The 19,311-nt window shown below is 40.0% G+C and overlaps 1 protein-coding gene across 2 annotated transcripts in view; it reads left to right on the forward strand.

Annotated features, from left to right (window-relative positions):
- CDK5RAP2 (CDK5 regulatory subunit associated protein 2) overlaps window positions 1-19,311 on the forward strand; it is a 538,634-nt gene that overhangs the window by 189,427 nt on the left and 329,896 nt on the right. For both annotated transcript variants that reach the window (XM_053695716.1, XM_053695717.1), the window contains one exon: window positions 8,067-8,164. In XM_053695716.1, the coding sequence (XP_053551691.1) occupies window positions 8,067-8,164 (98 nt within the window). The remainder of the gene's footprint in view (window positions 1-8,066; window positions 8,165-19,311) is intronic.

Consider the following 19,311-nt stretch of genomic DNA (forward strand, 5'->3'; position numbering starts at 1 on the left):
GACATTTTTCAGGTAAGCATACATTTTGTTTTTTATAGTACAATGTCCTTTAACCTCTTCCATGCAATAATGTCAACATTAAACTTTTCATGATTCAGATAGAACATTTCATTTTAAGCTACTTTCCAGTTTACTTTTATCATCTAATTTGCTTTGTAGTATTAGTAACCATTGTTGAAGAGTAGGCTCAGAAGCAGCAAATGTACCACAAAGAGGTAGTTGAACACAGTGTGTGAGCCAATCAAAAAAGGCATATATGTGTGTCCACCAAACACCAACTTGCTCCCAGTAATAAAAAGTAGATGAGGTTGAAAGTAGACAGCAGTCCATCGAGTTCAACCTATACAGAGAATAGCTGGTTTACAATAAAGAAGCTTCAATTAAGCTTAACTTACAATTACAAAGCTGATCCATTTAACTAATCATATCCCTAATTTTGTTTCTAGACAGAAATGTATCTGTCATTCTTAAATGTATCTATCTAAGGTTTTGACATCCACAACCTCCTTAGGAAATTAATTCCACTATTTGATTGCTGTTACAGTGAAAACATGTTTACATTGCTGGATATTAAATCTCCTTTCCTCCAGCCTTACTCTTGTCACAAACGATTACCTAGAAATAAACAGAGCTTTCGGGCCTGTATTCAAACATCATGTCTGCTAGACAGGTGACTGTGGTGTGCATTGCTTCTGAAGTCGTAATTTGTGTCATACATGTTAATGCTGAGAAGGTGCGGTGTTTGAATACGGGTGCACAGGCCCTCACAGGATATATATGTGCGTAACTTTTACTAGAAGCATTTTTGCTAATGGAAGTATTTTGCAAAAATGTTAATTTTGACCTTTCTATCTCTTTAAATGTCTGTAATATAACAATCATTTTGACATCTACACTGTAGCACACACACTTCGTTTTTATTTGTTTACAAATTAAAGTGAAGGTAAATCAGAGCGTTTAAAAAATGTCAGGTGACTAGCATAGCTTGGTTTGGTGGTGGAAATATCTCCTCATTGAAAGAAGAGCAATGTGCCATGAGCGGCAGGTGGCGCTGACTTTAGTAAGGAGCCGCGGCACAGACGGGGTGAGTTTAGCACCTTTTCCTTCCATAAGTCAGGGAGAGTCCACAACTTCATTCCTTACTGTTGGTAAGTACAACACCTGGCCACCAGGAGGAGGCAAAGACACACCAGTCAAAGGCATAAATATCCCTCCCACTTCCCCTATCTCCCAGTCATTCTTTGCCTTTCGTCACTATAGGAGGTGGCAGAGAAATGTCTGAAGATCTGGATAGTCCTGTAATGGGTATGTTCCCTTTGAAGAGAGGACTGGAGTTTTAAGTAATCACGTAAACCTCTCAGTGAGAGTATTGATGAAAGTTAGAGTCTGGAGATGCAGGGAAATATTTTCTGCAAACCCGTCCAGACTGTCGCCTAACAGCTCCTGAGTTGCTTGCTGTTACACACTCAAGTCCATGTCAGAAGCATCACAGCAAGACTGTGACACTATAGATGCTGTGCCTGTTCCACAGCATGGATCCTGGAGGATGAGACCATTTTTATATATACACTTTTTCTATACAGGGTCACAGTGTGGCTCTTTTATACCTTGATAGGATCAAGGGTTAATATCTCCTTCAGGGAGATTATTTGAACAGCTAGGTTTTTTTTTTTATAACTGCTTTAATGTGAGAGACTATTTGGACTCATAGACTGTGTGCTTTTGGCTTGGAATAAACAGCTTTTACTTTTGTTTTTGAGCGTTGCTCAGCTCAAAATAGCTTAGCGCCTTTAATAGCAGGGTAAGTCCTGTCCTATGCTCCACGTGACCGGGTGCAGTCTTTTCATTTCCTACAATACTGCTGCGGACATCACTCCTAAGGAGAGCATTTTCACTGTTAGCTGTCTGGGTCTAGGAGGTGGTGAGTTCCCCAGCCATTGAGATTGTAAAGGTGCCGTTTTTTTAATAAAAGCATTCACTTTTTGTCTGTCCTTCTGTGAATATATCTTAGCTATGGAGGACTCTGATACTACATTAGAAGGTTTGCTCCTTCTGTACGGATTAATAATCCTGTTTATATTTTGAGGAGGCTGTGGTTTGCCCAGCCGCTCAATTTTGTTCCTTTTGCCTAATCACTGTTCTAAAGTCTAAGAAGGGAGACAAGCCTGCTAATACTCATAGCGCTATTAGCCCCTCTGGGCCATCTACCTCTCAGGAATCTGGGTCCTGAGAGATTACTACTGCACTTTTTACACTACCCGCTCCACATGCAGTTCCCCGCGGCTCAACTAATTCTCAATCTGAAGGGGGATTTTTTCCGGCAGACTTTACTGGACAGTTACAATCGGCGGTGTCTGCGGCCCTGAGTGCCTTACCTCACTCTACCAAACGTAAGAGAAAGGTTAAACATAGTTCTCCTGACCTAGAGTCATCTAATTATTTGTCGGATTTAGCTACTATGTCCCAGCTATTCGAGGATGAGTTAGCCTCCTTTAGATTTAAATTGAGCATCTGCGTTTTATATTAAAGAAGGTTCTGTCTACACTAGAGGTTTCAGAGGCTACACTCCCTTAGGAACCTAAGATTCCTAAATTAGACAGGGTTTATTAAGACAGGAAGGTCCCTCTGACTTTTCCTGTGACATTTAAGATGGCGAACATTATTTGTAACGAATGGGAAAGAATAGGAACTTCTTTTCCCCCCCTCTACTTTAAAAAAAATGATTCCCCGTCTGTGACTCAATTAGATTTGTGGGGCTCCATCCCTAAGGAGGATGGTGCAAATTCTACGCCGGCTAAGCGTACTACTATCCCTCTGGAGGATAGTTCTTCTTTTAGAGAGCCTATGGATAAGAAAATGGAAACCTTTCTGAGGAAGATGTTTCAACATACAGGGTTTTTATTTCAACATGCTTCAGCTGTAGCCGCGGTTGCTGGAGCAGCTATCTACTGGTGCAACACTCTGTCTGAGCTCATTGAGGTGGAGACTACCCTCGCGGATATTCAGGAGAGAATTAAGGCTCTAAGAATTGCTAACTCCTTCATCTGTGACGCGAATATGCAGATTATTCGCCTAAATGTAAAGACTTCTGGCTTTGCGGTCCTAGCCCGCCGGGCCCTCTGGAAGTCTTGGTCTGTGGATATGACTTCTAAATCCAGACTCCTTTCTCTTCCTTTCAAGAGGAAGATTTTATTTGGTCCAGGGCTGGACTAATTTCTGTTCCTTTCGTTCTGACAAATCGCGACGACAGCAATACTCATTCAACTCCGAGCAGCCAAAGAGTACTTGGAAGCCGGCTCAGTTCTGGAATAAGTCCAAACAGACTAAGAAGCCCGCAGAGAACAAATCGGCTTGAAGTGGTGGCCCTCAACCTGGGATCTGATCGAGTAGGGGGCAGACTGTCTCTTTTTTCAGACGCTTGGTTCCAGGATGTACAGGGTCCTGGAGGTTGTATCTCAAGGATAATAGAATAGGATTCTAGTCTCATCTGCCCAGGGGCAGATTCCTACTATCCATTCTGTCTACAAGACCAGAAAAGAGGGCTGCCTTCTTAGGTTGCATACGGGATCTCTCGTCTCTAGGAGTAATTGTCCCGGTACCTACAGCAGAAAGAGGTTTGTGGTTTTATTCAAACCTTTTCGTGGTTCCAAAGAAGAAGGGAACTTTTTGTCCAATTCTGGATCTAAAGTGCCTAAATAAGTTTCTGAGTGTTCCTGCTTTCAAGAAGGAGATAATGCGGTCAATCCTTCTTCTGGTTCAGGAAGGACAGTTTATGACCACCATAGACCTGAAGGTTGCATACCCTCACGTTCCGATACACAGGGAACATTTTCAGTTCCTGAGGTTTGCCTTTCTGGACCAGCACTTCTAGTTCATAGCTCTTCCGTTCGACCTAGCTACTGCTTCAAGTTTTTGCGAAGGTTCTGGGGGCACTTCTAGCCGTTGCCAGAACACAAGTTATTGCAGAACACGAGGTATTGCAGTAGTGCCTTCCCTTGACGATATCTTGGTGCAGGCACCATCTCTTCATCTAGCTGAAGAGCATTTAGAGTCCCTTACAATCTTATTTGATCACATGGATGGAAGGTAAACTTGGAAAAGAGTTCTCTTACTCCAAGTACATGGTTGAATTTTCTGGGGACAATAATAGACTCCATATCCATGAGAATATTCCTCACAGATTAGACGTTGCAAGCTAACTACTGCATGTCTTGCCCCCCAGGCCTACTTGAGACCCTCAGTGGTTCAGTGTATGGAGGTGATCAGACTCATGGTGTCCTGTATGGAGATCATTCCTTTTGTCAGATTCCATCTCAGACCCTTACAACTGTGCATACTGAGACAATGGAATGGCGATCATTCAGATCTGTCTCAACAGATTGTGCTGGACAACCTGTCGAGAGACTCACTCTCCTGGTGGCTCTGTCCAGATCATCTGTCCCAAGACACGTGCTTCTTGAGACCGTCCTGGGAGATTGTGACTACGGACGCAAACCTTTCCGCCTGGGGAGCTGTTTGGAGTGCCAAGAAGGCACAAGGACTGTGGACTCAGGAGTCCTCCTCCCTTACGATCAATATATTGGAACTCTGGGCAATCTTCAATGCCTTGAAGGCTTGGCCTCTTCTGGGTTCATCCCAGTTTATCAGATTGCAATCAGATAATATAACCTTGGTTGCCTACATCAAACATCTGGGAGAAACATGAAGTTCGTTGGCCATGAGAGAAGTATCTCAGATACTAGAGTGAGCAGAGACTCACAGATGTATGTTGCTAGCGATCCACCTTCCCGGGTGTGGATAACTGGGAAGCGGACTTCCTCAGCAGGCAATCCTTTCACCCAGGGTAAGGGTCTCTCCACCCGAGGTGTTTGCAAAGCTATGCAGCGAATGGGGGATGGCATCCCACCTCAATACCAAGTTACCCAGGTACGGGTCGAGGGATCTTTAGGCGGAATTGATAGATGCCCTATCAATACCATGAAGGTTCAGACTTATATCTTTTCTTTCATGTAATTAGCAAGAGTCCATGAGCTAGTGACGTATGGGATATACATTCCTACCAGGAGGGGCAAAGTTTCCCAAACCTTAAAATGCCTATAAATACACCCCTCACCACACCCACAATTCAGTTTAACGAATAGCCAAGAAGGGGGGTGATAAGAAAAAAGTGCGAAAGCATATAAAATAAGGAATTGGAATAATTGTGCTTTATACAAAAAAATCAAAACCACCACAAAAAAGGGCGGGCCTCATGGACTCTTGCTAATTACATGAAAGAAAACATAATTTATGTAAGAACTTACCTGATAAATTCATTTCTTTCATATTAGCAAGAGTCCATGAGGCCCGCCCTTTTTTGTGGTGGTTTTGATTTTTTTGTATAAAGCACAATTATTCCAATTCCTTATTTTATATGCTTTCGCACTTTTTTCTTATCACCCCACTTCTTGGCTATTCGTTAAACTGAATTGTGGGTGTGGTGAGGGGTGTATTTATAGGCATTTTAAGGTTTGGGAAACTTTGCCCCTCCTGGTAGGAATGTATATCCCATACGTAACTAGCTCATGGACTCTTGCTAATATGAAAGAAATTAATTTATCAGGTAAGTTCTTACATAAATTATGTTTTTCCTTTTCCTCCATTACCGCTTCTCCCTCGTGTGGTGGCTCGCATCAAGCAGGAGCGACCATCAGTGATTCTGATTGCTCCATTGTGGCCGCGAAGGACGTGGTTTGCGGATCTGGTGGGGATGTCCTCATCTCCTCAGTGGAGGTTACCTTGTCACAGGGATCTGCTGATACAGGGTCCCTTCGTTCATCAAAATCTAGATTCTCTGAGGCTGATTGCATGGAAATTAAACGCTTAGCCTTAGCCATGAAAGGGTTCTCTGAGAGTGTTATCAACACTCTGGTTCAAGCTCATAAGCCAGTTACTTCTCGTATCTACCATAAAGTGTGGAGGACTTGCTTGTACTGGTGTGAAGAGAGTGGCTTTTCCTGGCATAAGGTTAAAGGGACACTGAACCGAAAAAAAAATATTTCGTGATTCAGATAGAGCATGCAATTTTAAGCAACTTTCTAATTTACTCCTATTATGAAATGTTCTTCATTCTCTTGGTATCTTTATTTGAAAAACAATAATGTAAGTTTAGATGCCGGCTCATTTTTGGTGAACAACCTGGGTTGTTCTTGCTGATTAGTGGATAAAATCACCCGCCATTAAAAAAGTGCTGTCCAGGGTCTGAACCAAAAATTGTCTGTCTCCTTGGTTTCAATGCCTTTTTTTTCAAATAAAGATAGCAAGAGAACGACGAAAAATTGATAATATGAGTAAACTAGAAAGTTGCTTAAAATTGCAAGCTCTATCTGAATCACAAAAGAAATTTGTTTGGTTCAGTGTCCCATTAAGGTTGCCAGAATTGTATCTTTTCTCCAGGATGGACTAGAGAAGGGTCTATCTGCTAGTTCCCTGAAGGGACAGATAACGGCCCTGTCGGTGTTACTGCACAAGAGATTGGCTGACCTTCCGGATGTGCAGTCCTTTGTTAAGGCTCTGACTAGGATCAGACCCGTGTTTAGATCTGGTGCTCCGCCTTGGAGCCTCAATCTTGTTCTTAGTGTTTTGCAGCAGGCTCCGTTTGAGCCTATGCATACTGTTGACATAAAATTGTTATTGTGGAAGGTTCTTTTTTTGCTGGCTATTACCTCTGCGCGCAGAGTTTCTGAGATTTCTGCTCTACAATGTGACTCCCCTTATCTTGTTTTTCATGTTGATAAGGCAGTTTTACGTACTAAATTAGGGTTCCTTCCTAAGGTGGTGTCAGACCGTAACATTAATCAAGAGATTGTTGTTCCTTCCTTGTGTCCTAATCCTTCTTCAACGAAGGAGCATTTGCTTCACAATCTGGATGCGGTTCGTGCCTTGAAGTTCTATCTTTAGGTTACTAAGGAATTCAGACATTCTTCCTCTTTGTTTGTCATCTATGCGGGGAAGTGTAAGGGGCAGAAGGCTACTACGACTTCTCTCTTTCTGGTTGAGGAGTGTCATCCGCTTAGCTTATGAGACAGTGGGATGACAGCCTCCTGAGAGGATAACGGCTCATTCCACTAGAGCAGTGGCTTCCTCCTGGGCTTTTAAGAATGAAGCCTCAATGGATTAGATTTGTAAGCCGGCTACCTGGTCCTTCTTACACACTTTTTCTACATTTTACAAGTTTGATGTGTTTGCTTCGGCTGAAGCAGCTTTCGGGAGAAAAGTTTTGCAGACTGTGGTGCCCACAGAATAGGGTCTGCCTCTTTTTTTTTTTTTTTTTTTGTTCCCTCCCGTTATTCATTCAGTGTCTTCTGGAGCTTGGGTATAGTTTTCATAACTGTAAGGAATGAAGTTGTGACTCTCCCTGCCTTATGGAAAGAAAACATAATTTATGCTTACCAGATAAATTTCTTTCCTTCCTGGCAGGGAGAGTCCACGACCCCGTCCGCAATTTATTTTTTGATGTGCGGCTCCCTCTTTTATATTATTTCTTCTGGCACCTTTATACCTTGATGTTTCACCCACTTTTCCTTGTTCCCTCGGCAGAATGACTGGGGGATAGAGGAAGTGAGAGGGATATTTAAGCCTTTGGCTGGGGTGTCTTTGCCTCCTCCTGGTGGCCATGTGTTGTATTTCCCAACAGTAATGAATGAAGTTGTGGACTCTCCCTGCCAGGAAGGAAAGGAATTTATCTGGTAAGCATCAATTATGTTTTTTTTTGTTTTTTTTTAAACTAAGTGATCACTGAAAGTCCACTTTATTTTTATTGATGGTAAATCCTATAGTTTTTAAAACGCTCAGATTTACCATCACTTTAAGGGCACAGTGTCTTACAAAGCATCATAAGCGAAGACTTTTTTTTGGTATTTATCTGTAAAATTATAGGCATAAATTAAATTTTAGCATAACTTTATTGAATAATTTTGCACATTACTATGCACGTATTCCACTTGGGTTGGATTTATTTATTGTGTTCTGTTTTGTTTCATATGCTAATTTGTGTGTCCCCTTTTTCTGTTGGGTTTAAATCTTAGGGAGAGAAGGAGCCCGAGTACAGGCAGCTATTTGCAGCATTGAAAGCAGAACAAGAGATGTATTCCCAGCTAATAAAATCTGCAAAAGGAGCTGAAAGGTGAGTTATACGTTTATCTGTAATTCTAATAGAGACTGGTAGAGCTGCTCTTAATATTAACTGTGCACCGTTTAAAAAAAAAAAAAAGTTTTTATTTGGTTCTAGAACTAAAAGCAACACTTGGGGACACGCAGGACCCCTGTTCAAACAGACACATACAAAAGGATCGGACATGCAGGTCCGGTTACAATTGCTATCAAGACATTGATACATCAGAAGTAAATTGGCAGGATTTGTGGTGAAAATAATTCACCTAGATTGAACCCTAATGTGGGCTCTGAGTATGATGGGGGGGGGGGGGGGTGATGCATATGAATTAAATTTAGTGCTCCAAAAAGCTAAGTCAGTACAAGTTCCTTTAAATATATTAATGGATTAGACCGCAGATTCTGCAAACTTACTAGTCAACAAGAGTAGTAAGTGATAGCTTTAAACAAGATGCAAGACTATTAAGTAATGTCAGGGCTAGCTGTAGGAGATAACTGCTTAGGAACTATATAGTACAATTCTACAGCTAATGGATAATCATAAGGTGTCATATGTGGGGAAAGTAACTAGAGGCTCTTAGATCAAGGAATTGTGTACTTCAGGAGGAGAAGAATATATTCCGGTGATACATAACATCATGTCAGTCTCTCAATATTCCATTAATATATGCCAAAACAGTAAGACATAGGAGCATGAAAGAGGAGTGACCGTAGATTGGAAGGTCACTAAAGAGACTTCGGGTGAACAGACACTCAAAGTAGCTGGTAGTCAAAAGTGTTACTTCTTTTACATGTTGTACCTAGCACACACAGTACCTAGCACATGTGGCACCTAGCACATGTGGCACCTAGCACACGTGGCACCTAGCACACGCGGCACCTAGCACACGCGGCACCTAGCACACGCGGCACCTAGCACACGCGGCACCTAGCACACACGGCACCTAGCACAAGCGGCACCTAGCACACGCGGTACCTAGCACACGCGGTACCTATCACACACGGTACCTATCATATGCAGTACCTAGCACACACTGAACCTAGAGGTTCTCAGTTTTTATAAGCTGTGAACCAGACACTCATATCCTCAACTCTGATATGTTATGCAATCTCATATTAATTTTTTTTTTTATGCTTAATATCTCAAATTTTACTCTCAATATAAATGAACTAAGTGTCTTCGAGGCAGAAGGTTAGCAGCCATTATGGAACCTTAGTAGACTAGGATTATAGACCCATGCAGTATAAACTTAAAAGTAGCCAACATATACCAGGGACAAGTTTTAACTAAAAAGGCTTGAAAACTGCACACCTGCGAAACAATAATACATAGATGGTCATGAATTAACCCAAGAGCCAATACAGATCTTCATCGATCAGGCTAAACATGTGGCTTAATATTAGTACATAGATAAGTAAAAGTAAATTTTAATAGAAAGTGCAACTTATTAGCGTACTGAGGCAGTATATATGCCTTAAAGTGTGAAAAAACAGGCATCGTGTCTATAATGGAAGAGATTAATCCACTCCTATTTTAAAGATATTTTGCGAGTCTTGTAGAGGCAAAGTCTCATCAGTAAATGGAAGGGCTGCTACAGGGAACATGGGGCAGGTAGAAGTTGGCACATACATTACCCATCCCACTGGGCTAACAAATTTCGAACTTTGGGACCCGTTGTCAACAGGTGTTGTCCAAGATATTAGCTTGAGTGAGCATTGTGCACTCATACGCTGTTGTTGCAAAGGCCTACTGACACTAGACAGTTTGCAGAGTTATAGGCCTCTGAATTATGGCATCTGTAAAAGAATCTGTATTGTCAGCCTCAGTCCTTTGTCAGTATTAGCCTCATGTGGTATTTGTGCCACAACGGTTATTTATATTGCCATCAAACAGCTTCAGTGTAGTTATAGTTTATGTGCCTTTCTCTTAATCATAGCTTGTGGGATTATATTGCTCAGAGTGCGAGTTATAACTGTTCATTTAATCATGTCTGATCTGGTCTGGAGAACCAGTTTATGTAGTAAAGACCCCAAAGTAGGTTCAAATTAACTACAGGGCTACTTATGTTTCCTACCAGAGAGTTAAGTAAAGTGAGGAGCCATAATCTCCAAAATGGACGGGCGTCGCAACCACGAGGATGGGGATATCACAATTGAATGTCCACTTTATCTTATGTGCCTTCTGTATATCGTTTACTCACGGTTATGGTGTGAGCTTGTAGTCTCAGCTCTGGGTCTGGCGTTAAATACTCCCACAATGGTGTGGTATATGCTGTAAACTCTTAAGCCTGCGTAGGTTTGCAGATCCACTGTATAGTGCGGTGAAGTCCACCACTGGTGTAGGCCCTTGGTGTGTGTCCATGACCAATTTGTGATCTAGTGATATTTGTGCCGTTTCTGCAGACGGTAGGTACCTATTTTGGGGGGAATATTAGGAGTATCTATGCTGCGAGTCGCGGCTGTTGTGAAAAGTTAATTTCCAGTCCTGATTTTAAGTTGCGAAGTCGCGACAATTCTTATACCTGGGGTTGCTTATTTTTGCAGTTTTGGCTTTAGTTTAATAATCACGGCTGTGGAGCGGTCAGAATATCATTCAAAGTCTAGATTTAGTGGCCGTTATCATTCACGCAGTGATGTCTGTATGCCGCGGCTATCAATATATAAGTGTTGGTCTGGCTTGCTGTTAGGCCGCAATAGTGCGGTAGCTCCTCTATCTTGAGATTCGTGTGTAACGGCTTCCCAAGAGAATCCCCAGTGAACTTAGGTGATGTGTGGGGAGATAGATATGTGAAGAGCTGTCTCGGACCCCTCAGTTTATTTCCTTTAGCTTCTGTTTGCACGGAGCTCACATTTATGCGGCCATGTTGTTTCTCGGCCGGCTCCGCCCCCCAGCTGTGCACTGTTTTATTTAGCAATGTTACAAGTGAAAAACAAAAGCATCAGATACATATTTTTATGTTACAGAAACACATTTGAAATAAGACATAATTACTTAGTGTTCTTACATATTCATGTTCAGAAATGAATGTAAATACCTAAAACACTAGATAGACTGATAGGAGCTTAGGAGTGTGCACATGTATTTAGTAGTCTATGGAAGCAGTGTTTGTAACTATGTATAGCATTACTATAAACGCTAGAAGACAGCTGGTATTGCTGTATGTCTGTTCCCCCACTTACAACCTGTGCCCTGTCATCTACAGGTTGTCCTGTATTTATGTAGAGGGTCTCTGATATTGCTGTAGGTTTGGTCCCCCTCATACAACATGTGTCAGTCATTTACAGGTTGTCCTGTATTTATGTAGAAGACTGTAGGTCTGTTTCCCAGACGGTCATCTACTAGCTATCCTGTTTTTGTAGATTAGAATATTGCTGGCATTACTGTGTCTGTTACCCCACCTAAAACCTGTGGCAGTCATCTACAGGTTCTGTATTTATGTAGAAGATAGCTGGTATTACTGTAGGTCTGTCCCCCCTACTACAACCTGTGCCAGTCATCTACAGGTTCTGTATTTATGATGAAGATAGCTGGTATTACTGTAGGTCTGTTCTTCCCCCTACTACAACCTGTGCCAGTCATCTACAGGTTCTGTATTTATGTAGAAGACAGCTGGTATTGCTGTAGGTCTGTTCCCCCTACTACAACCTGTGCCAGTCATCTACAGGTTCTGGATTTATGTAGAAGACAGCTGGTATTGCTGTAGGTCTGTTCCCGCTACTACAACCTGTGCCAGTCATCTACAGGTTCTGTATTTATGTAGAAGATAGCTGGTATTAGTGTAGGTCTGTCCCCCCCCCTATTACAACCTGTGCCAGTCATCTACAGTTTCTGTATTTATGTAGAAGACAGCTGGAATTACTGTAGGTCTGACTCCCCTACTACAACCGGTGCCAGTCATCTACAGGTTCTGTATTTATGTAGAAGACAGCTGGTATTACCTGTAGGTCTGTTCCCCTCTACTACGACCTGTGCAAGTCATCTACAGGTTCTGTATTTATGTAGAAGACAGCTGGTATTACTGTAGGTCTGTCTCCCCTACTACAACCTGTGCCACTCATCTAAAGGTTCTGTATTTATGTAGAAGACAGCTGGTATTACTGTAGGTCTGTGTCCCCTACTACAACCTTTGCCACTCATCTACAGGTTCTGTATTTATGTAGGTACAAAAAAGAGAGAGAAGTTTGACAGTACCCAGCACTCACAAAACACTATATAGTAACAGTATGCATTGAAAACCGGATTGTGTCAGGAACTGGTTATTAAAACGTAACTTTTACTAGTGATAGAATAAAAAGGGTGGTAAATATTACCAAATGTATAACATAAATATGTGAGACATACATTTAGAGGCCTCTGAGAAAGCTGTGCTAGCGGCGAAATGTACATCAGGCATTGTCTGTGTGCATGAGACTTGCTAATTTGTGTTTACCTGGGACCTTTCTAAGCTCATATTGATGTGGCAATTGCCTTCCTTAATCAGTCATTTATAAACTGTTTCCTCTCCTGCTCTAGATACCAGTATTGCTCAGATTAGGTAATGTTGTTGGGGTCAATCCCCTTTTTAGATTAGCTTTAGAGCAATCTGTGTATTCTCTGAGCCCTGAGGGTTACGATGTATTTGAACTATTACCCAAGGAAGTAATTCTGTTTTTGAAGTCTCACACACACAGTCCTGATCTGTTTCTTAATCTAAGTTTTAAATGTATGTCTCACATATTTATGTTATACATTTGGTACTATTTACCACCCTTTTTATTCTATCATTAGTAAAAGTTACGTTTTAATAACCAGTTCCTGACACAATCCGGTTTTCAATGCATACTGTTACTATATAGTGTTTTGTGAGTGCTGGGTACTGTCAAACTTCTCTCTCTTTTTTGTACCTATATATCTATCAGACAGTCAGCACCCCCCTTCTCCTACACTTCACCAGTGATACTAACTGGTATATAATGAATACTGAATAGATTTTATATCTACTATTATTTCAGCATACTATATTATGAAGGGGTTGATATTTGCTTAAACTAACACCGTTGCCACTATTTCTATCTGTATTTATGTAGAAGAGAGCTGGTATTGGTGTAGGTCTGCCCCCTACTACAACCTGTGCCAGTCATCTACAGGTTTGTCAGTATATGGCCGGGTTATAATACAATATATTTAATAATTATTCATTAAACAATCCCCCAATATATTGCATATACAAAACAATAACATTAATGTAAATTCCTAAATTCTTTATATTAGTTAAACTTTATAGACACATTGAATTATATTTATAGAAAACCAGATATGAATCAAACTATATAATGTTTAACCTTATTCACAATTGAATTGCATTAAAATACCACAATGGTATACCAAGATATGAGCCACTAACATTAAGATTAATACAACTAAGCTATTTAACCCACAAATGATTTTATACAACTCTAATTAAAATACCAGAAGTTATTTATCGAAACTGAAATAAATTCTTAATTATATACAATCTAGACAAATTCTAAAATATATATATATATATATATATATATATATATATATATATATATATATATATATATATATATATGTAGCAGGGATGTGCACTCTCACCTTTCCACAACTGCCCGGGTGCTAGTGAAAATTGATATAGAAGAACAACAAACTTGCACTCACTGGTCTTTTTTGTGAAATACTTTTACTTGGAAAAACTGTGACGTTTCGAGGACAATGTATCTGAAGAAGGGGATACATTGTCCTCGAAACGTCACAGTTTTTCCAAGTAAAAGTATTTCACAAAAAAGACCAGTGAGTGCAAGTTTGTTGTTCTATATATAAATATATATATATATATATATATTTACAAAGATAAATTACACACCAGAGAGATTTACTTGCAATAATGGGCCTTAGAAATATGCAATACAAAGGACCTTTGTTTAACAAATAAATTATTTAACAATAGTGACTAGTTAAGACTACACAGGATTATGAATGCAAACTAAAATACAAAATGCTATTTTAAATCTATTAACTGCAGTTTGATTGTAGCAATAATGAATGTATTTGGTTTAAAATATCAAATTATAGAATTCATAGATTACCAACATGAGCCAGTTTAGTATTCCAATCTTTTCTCTATAGATTCAGATCACATCATATGAAGAAAAGTTATTGCATAGATCAAGAAGTTAGTCTCTGATTTTTGCTTAAAGCGATTGTGTCCCAAGTATGGCAGCCAGTTATTCAATCACAAGTTTCAGCAGACATAAAAGATCCTTTTCTTTTTCCTTGGGAGAGATTATATCATGTGATATCCCTCCCCCTTTTCTTACTGTAATCATCAGTGATCTGAATTCGATAGGCCCTTACGGAGCTTGTCTCTGATTCGCCCTGGCGGAGCTTGTCCCTCTCATTGGTCACCTGGGAGACGCCTCCCTGACAGGCTTATCTGGCTCTGTATGTGCTCCAATAGTTAATTTATTTGGCTGTCATACCAGTTTTAATCCCCTAGGGGGCAGCAGACATCCACAATTACAGTCTCACCATTAATTATTCTACAATCCAAATATCTCCCTATATTGTTTACATTCAACACATTATAATTCCTAGTATTAATAAACTATGTTTCATATATGGTCCGCACAGTGTCATCTTCTCTGATTATTTTAAGACCAAACGTGAATATATCCCACTTATAATATATTAAAATGCGTTTAAAATCATATTTTCTATGAAACGATTTAAAAGAATTATAATACCTTCATCATGGATTCAATCTCTTTCTCAGCCATCTTCTTAATATCATATACATACCTTGAGATCAGCAAATACATGTGGTTTCAGTGGTTTCATATTTGCATATTTCTTGTTGAGTGTATAAAATATATATTATTTAAAGCGCCAATTATCTATGTACTTATTAGATGCCTCAAAAAATATAAAAAAATAGGTTATTAAAATTGGACATGCATCAGATGCAGGTCTGAAATGAAATAAATAATGTTGTTATTCATTTTGAGACATTTTAAATCCTTAAGACATCTAGATTTTCAGCTTCCAATATTACGCTTCTTAGGCATAGACGATCTCCCAGACCTCCATGTTCACATTCAATATGTGTCTGAATATACATGTTCATTTGAGTATCTCAAATTCACATGAAAACCTGGCACAATTCCTTTTGTAAGATTCCTTTTTTTTATGTCATACAGAGACTTGAAATTCTAATTTGTCTGGGGCTGCATATTGGAAACTCCGCAGGGGACAATTAACACCCAGGTGATATGAGCCATCTCCTCAGCCAGAAACTGTTTTTTCCTGAATCCAGTCAAGCTTGAAACGAAATCCAGTGAGCCATGGTGTGAAATTATCACATGTCTGTTGGAATATGCTTCTCTCAGATCCGAAAGGGCTTCTGAGCATATTTTCCACCAAAACACAGACTATTGGCTCCGTCAACCCAGGGGTTCGTGCTGGTTAATGAGACAGATGCTCTCTTTTGAACTCTTAGATGTTATGTTAAAGAGGAGAAGTATTTTATGTCTGATCTTAGATATGGAATACATATAGAATGTATTCAGTGATAAAATGAGCATGCTCAAACTTACTATTTCAGAGATTTCATACTTATTTTATCTTAATATATATATATATATATATATATATATATATAGTCCACTGACATCTACAGATGCCCTGACATAATTCCCCCTTCCAATTTTAAATAGATGTAGGACACATGTATTTGAATTGGCTTAAAGTCAGCGGTACTTGGTGAGTGTATTGACAGTATGCATCATAGACTGTCTTCTATGAAGAGAGTCCGTTATTTTTGAGCCCTTATGCTCATTTGCTAGGCATCTTTAAACTACAATATTTCTTTAGTGCATTTGGTGATATGACATTTCATTCTCCCTCTATGACTTGTAGTTGGGATCTAGGATGGCACGATCGCAACTGATTAATATGGACCCATTTATCCATAAAAGTATCATTTTTAGATATCCTAATTTTATAGGCGACTGGAGATATTTTGTCAGTAACGACAAAAGGACCCTTCCATGATGGAAGAAATTTCTTCTCCTTAACCTGATCTCTTCCAAAGTTATAAAGATAAACTTATTTCATTTTCCTTTTTTCGTTTTGAGATCATAATAGGTTTTAGTGGCAGTTGCAGCTTTCTCTAAGTTCCTTTGGGCAAATGCAAATGCATATTGCAGGTGCTTCCTTAGGTTCTCCACATATTGATGCGTATTGGCAGCGTTTATCAAGTTCTGGTCTGATGTACGGTACAGTAAATGCTGAGGTAGAACCATTCTTCTCCCAGTCATCAGTTTAAAAGGTGACATCTTGGTAGCACTTCTTGGAGTTGCCCTTAATGCCATTAGGACTAGAGGTAGTTTTACATCCGAGTCTTTACCAGTTTCACTCACAAACTTTTTGAGGATTTTCACAATGGACTGGTTGTAAATGCTCTACACCACCACTTGAGGCAGCTCTATATGCAATATGGAGCTTTCTTTTGACCCCTAGTATTTTCCACATTTTGGTAATCACTTCGCTAGTGAAGTGGGTTCCCCGATCGGATTCGATTCTTTGGGGAAAATCAAATCTGGAAAACACGTGGTTGATGAGCAAACTTGCGCATGTTTCAGTACTATTGTTAGGTGCACTGAAGCACTCTACCCATTTAGTGATCAGGCATGTCACTGTTAACATGTATTTGTTACCTCTTGATGACCTAGTTACTGGACTAATAAAATCAATTTGTATATCTGACCATGGCATCACCATCCCCCTTTTCTGTAATGGCGCTCTATGCTTTGGTGCAGTGGGTTGGAACTGTTGACGGATTAAACAACCTTTACAGTAGGTTTGAACATCTTTCAACATGTGCGGCCAAAAGGCGTAATCACGCAATATTTCATACGTTAATTTGGCGCCACGATGGCCAGTTGTGGGAGCATCATGGACATGTTGACCTCTGAACTTGGTGGGTACCACCCATTGCTGGATGCCAGTTTTGGAGGTTCTAATTAACAAACCATCCTGTAACTTGAATTATGATCTGGATTTCATTACGATTCTAAGATCTTTCTTGCCAATACAATCATCTTTTGAGATGGGGTTGCTTTCAGGATCTTCTATGTGTTTATGTGCCTACAATGGGGTCTTCTTTTTGACTAGTGATCAGGTCCTCACTAGGAGAATCCTGACTCCATTGTACCAGGTTAGGCTTACTATGTTGTTTAGCCTGGTTTCTGGTAATGGCTTCTACCTGAATTGCACCCATTAAGTGGTCGATATTAAGTAGTTCTCCAGTTATGGCTTCTTGTTTGGCAATGGTTTTTAGAACAGCAGTTAGTTAGTTAGAACAGCAGAACAGTTAGTTAGTTAGTTAGTTCTGCAACTTGACTGAATCTTGGTCCAATGTTGAAACCTACAGAAATATTTGGAAATCCCTTTGCCCAAGTTATACCAATGCCAGCGACTAATCTGCACTCATTTTCAATAGTGGCATGGTAAGAACAACCATCAACATATACCCAAGGTAATGTTTGACAATGGTCCTCATTGTATATTTTATACGGGGAAAGCAATTGTTCCTCCAGGAAATCATCTTCTAATAATTCTTCCCCATGATCCTTAGCAGTACAGTCGTGGAGCTCAGAAAGCCCCTGTGTGACTGGATTCTTTTTATTCTGCTTGTAGCGAATTTCTAAAGGCCAGCCTTGTAAGGAAAGAGTCCACGCTGTTATGCGGCTATTAGACGAGTTCCCCTCTCTTATTCTCTCACTTTGCAGATATGGGCCATTTCAAAAAATAATTTTCTCGCCCTGTATATAGCTGCGGAAATATTGTAGAGCCCATACAGTAGATAAGAGGGCTTTTTTGCAATCGCTAAATTTGATTTCTACTGGGGATAGAGTTTTGCTCGCATAAGCTATGACTTTGCTTAAATTATCATGCTTTTGGTTTAAAACAGCACTCGTGATTATAAATGTGTAACCTGTCTCTGAAAAGAAGGGTTTACCACCATCAGGGTACACTAAGCAAGGTGCTTGAGTGGGTTTTCTCTTCAGCTCTCTGATGGCTGTCTCTTGAGTCTCACTCCAGTGCCATTTCACATCCTTCTTTAGAAGTAGTAGTAGTGGTTTAGCTAATTCTGCATAATTATAGATGAATTTGCGAGAATAATTTGTCATACCCAGGAATGATCTAAGATTTAACCCTTCAGAAGTAAATTAATGTCCTAAGAAGTTTACACAAGTGCAGCACCATTGATCTTTTTGTAGGGATAATTTGACACCTGCCCTTTTAAATTGGCTGAGGACATTTTAAGTTCTGTGATGTGTTTTTCAAAGTCTGTGCTTTTGATTAAAACATCATCAACATAAGATAAGGTCCCCCTTTCCAGTGCATCAGGCATAGCCTTATGCATGAATACAGCAAATTCATGTCCAGAATTTATGTATCCAAACAGGAGTCTCTGGAATGCATACTGGACCTTTTGGAATGAGAATGCCAGCTTATACTGGTCCTCCTCATGTACCTTTATGGTCCAATATCCCTTTGCACAATCAATGGCAGTTAATATTTTGGATCCCTGCATCTGCGCTAGGCACTGGTCAATATATGGCACAGGCCAGCCAGACATGTACACTCGTTTGTTTAGCTGTCTTAAGTCATCACACAAACGCCATTGTCCATTGGGCTTAAGAACACCTAGAATAGGATTGTTATAAGAGCTGTGCACCTGTCTGATAATACCTCTTTCTTCCAAGTTCCTTATGATTTCTGCAAGAGAATCATATGAGGCTAAAGGAAGTCTGTATTGTTTAACAAAGACAGGTGGTGCATTGGGATCTGTTTGTATTCTTGCAATGTGTAAGTCTGTAGTCCCACAGTCATAAGAATCCCTAGCAAAAATATCTTTGTACTCCATCAGGAGTTCTCATAGCTGTCGGCGTTCATCATCACTGGAACAGCCATTAGCTAAAGATATTTGCTCTTCGACTATTTGCTGAAATCCTGGAAAGATTTCAGGCTGTCCTATTTCATAGGCTTCTTCCAACCTAGATGTGAGGTCCCCTTGATTATAATTTACATTGCCCCCATGACTCTTGGTATTGGGGTATTCTTGTTGTTTGATCGGCTGATCAAATACTAGA

This window comes from Bombina bombina, chromosome 12 (assembly GCF_027579735.1).
Source record: "Bombina bombina isolate aBomBom1 chromosome 12, aBomBom1.pri, whole genome shotgun sequence".
In the NCBI taxonomy this organism is placed as follows: domain Eukaryota; kingdom Metazoa; phylum Chordata; class Amphibia; order Anura; family Bombinatoridae; genus Bombina; species Bombina bombina.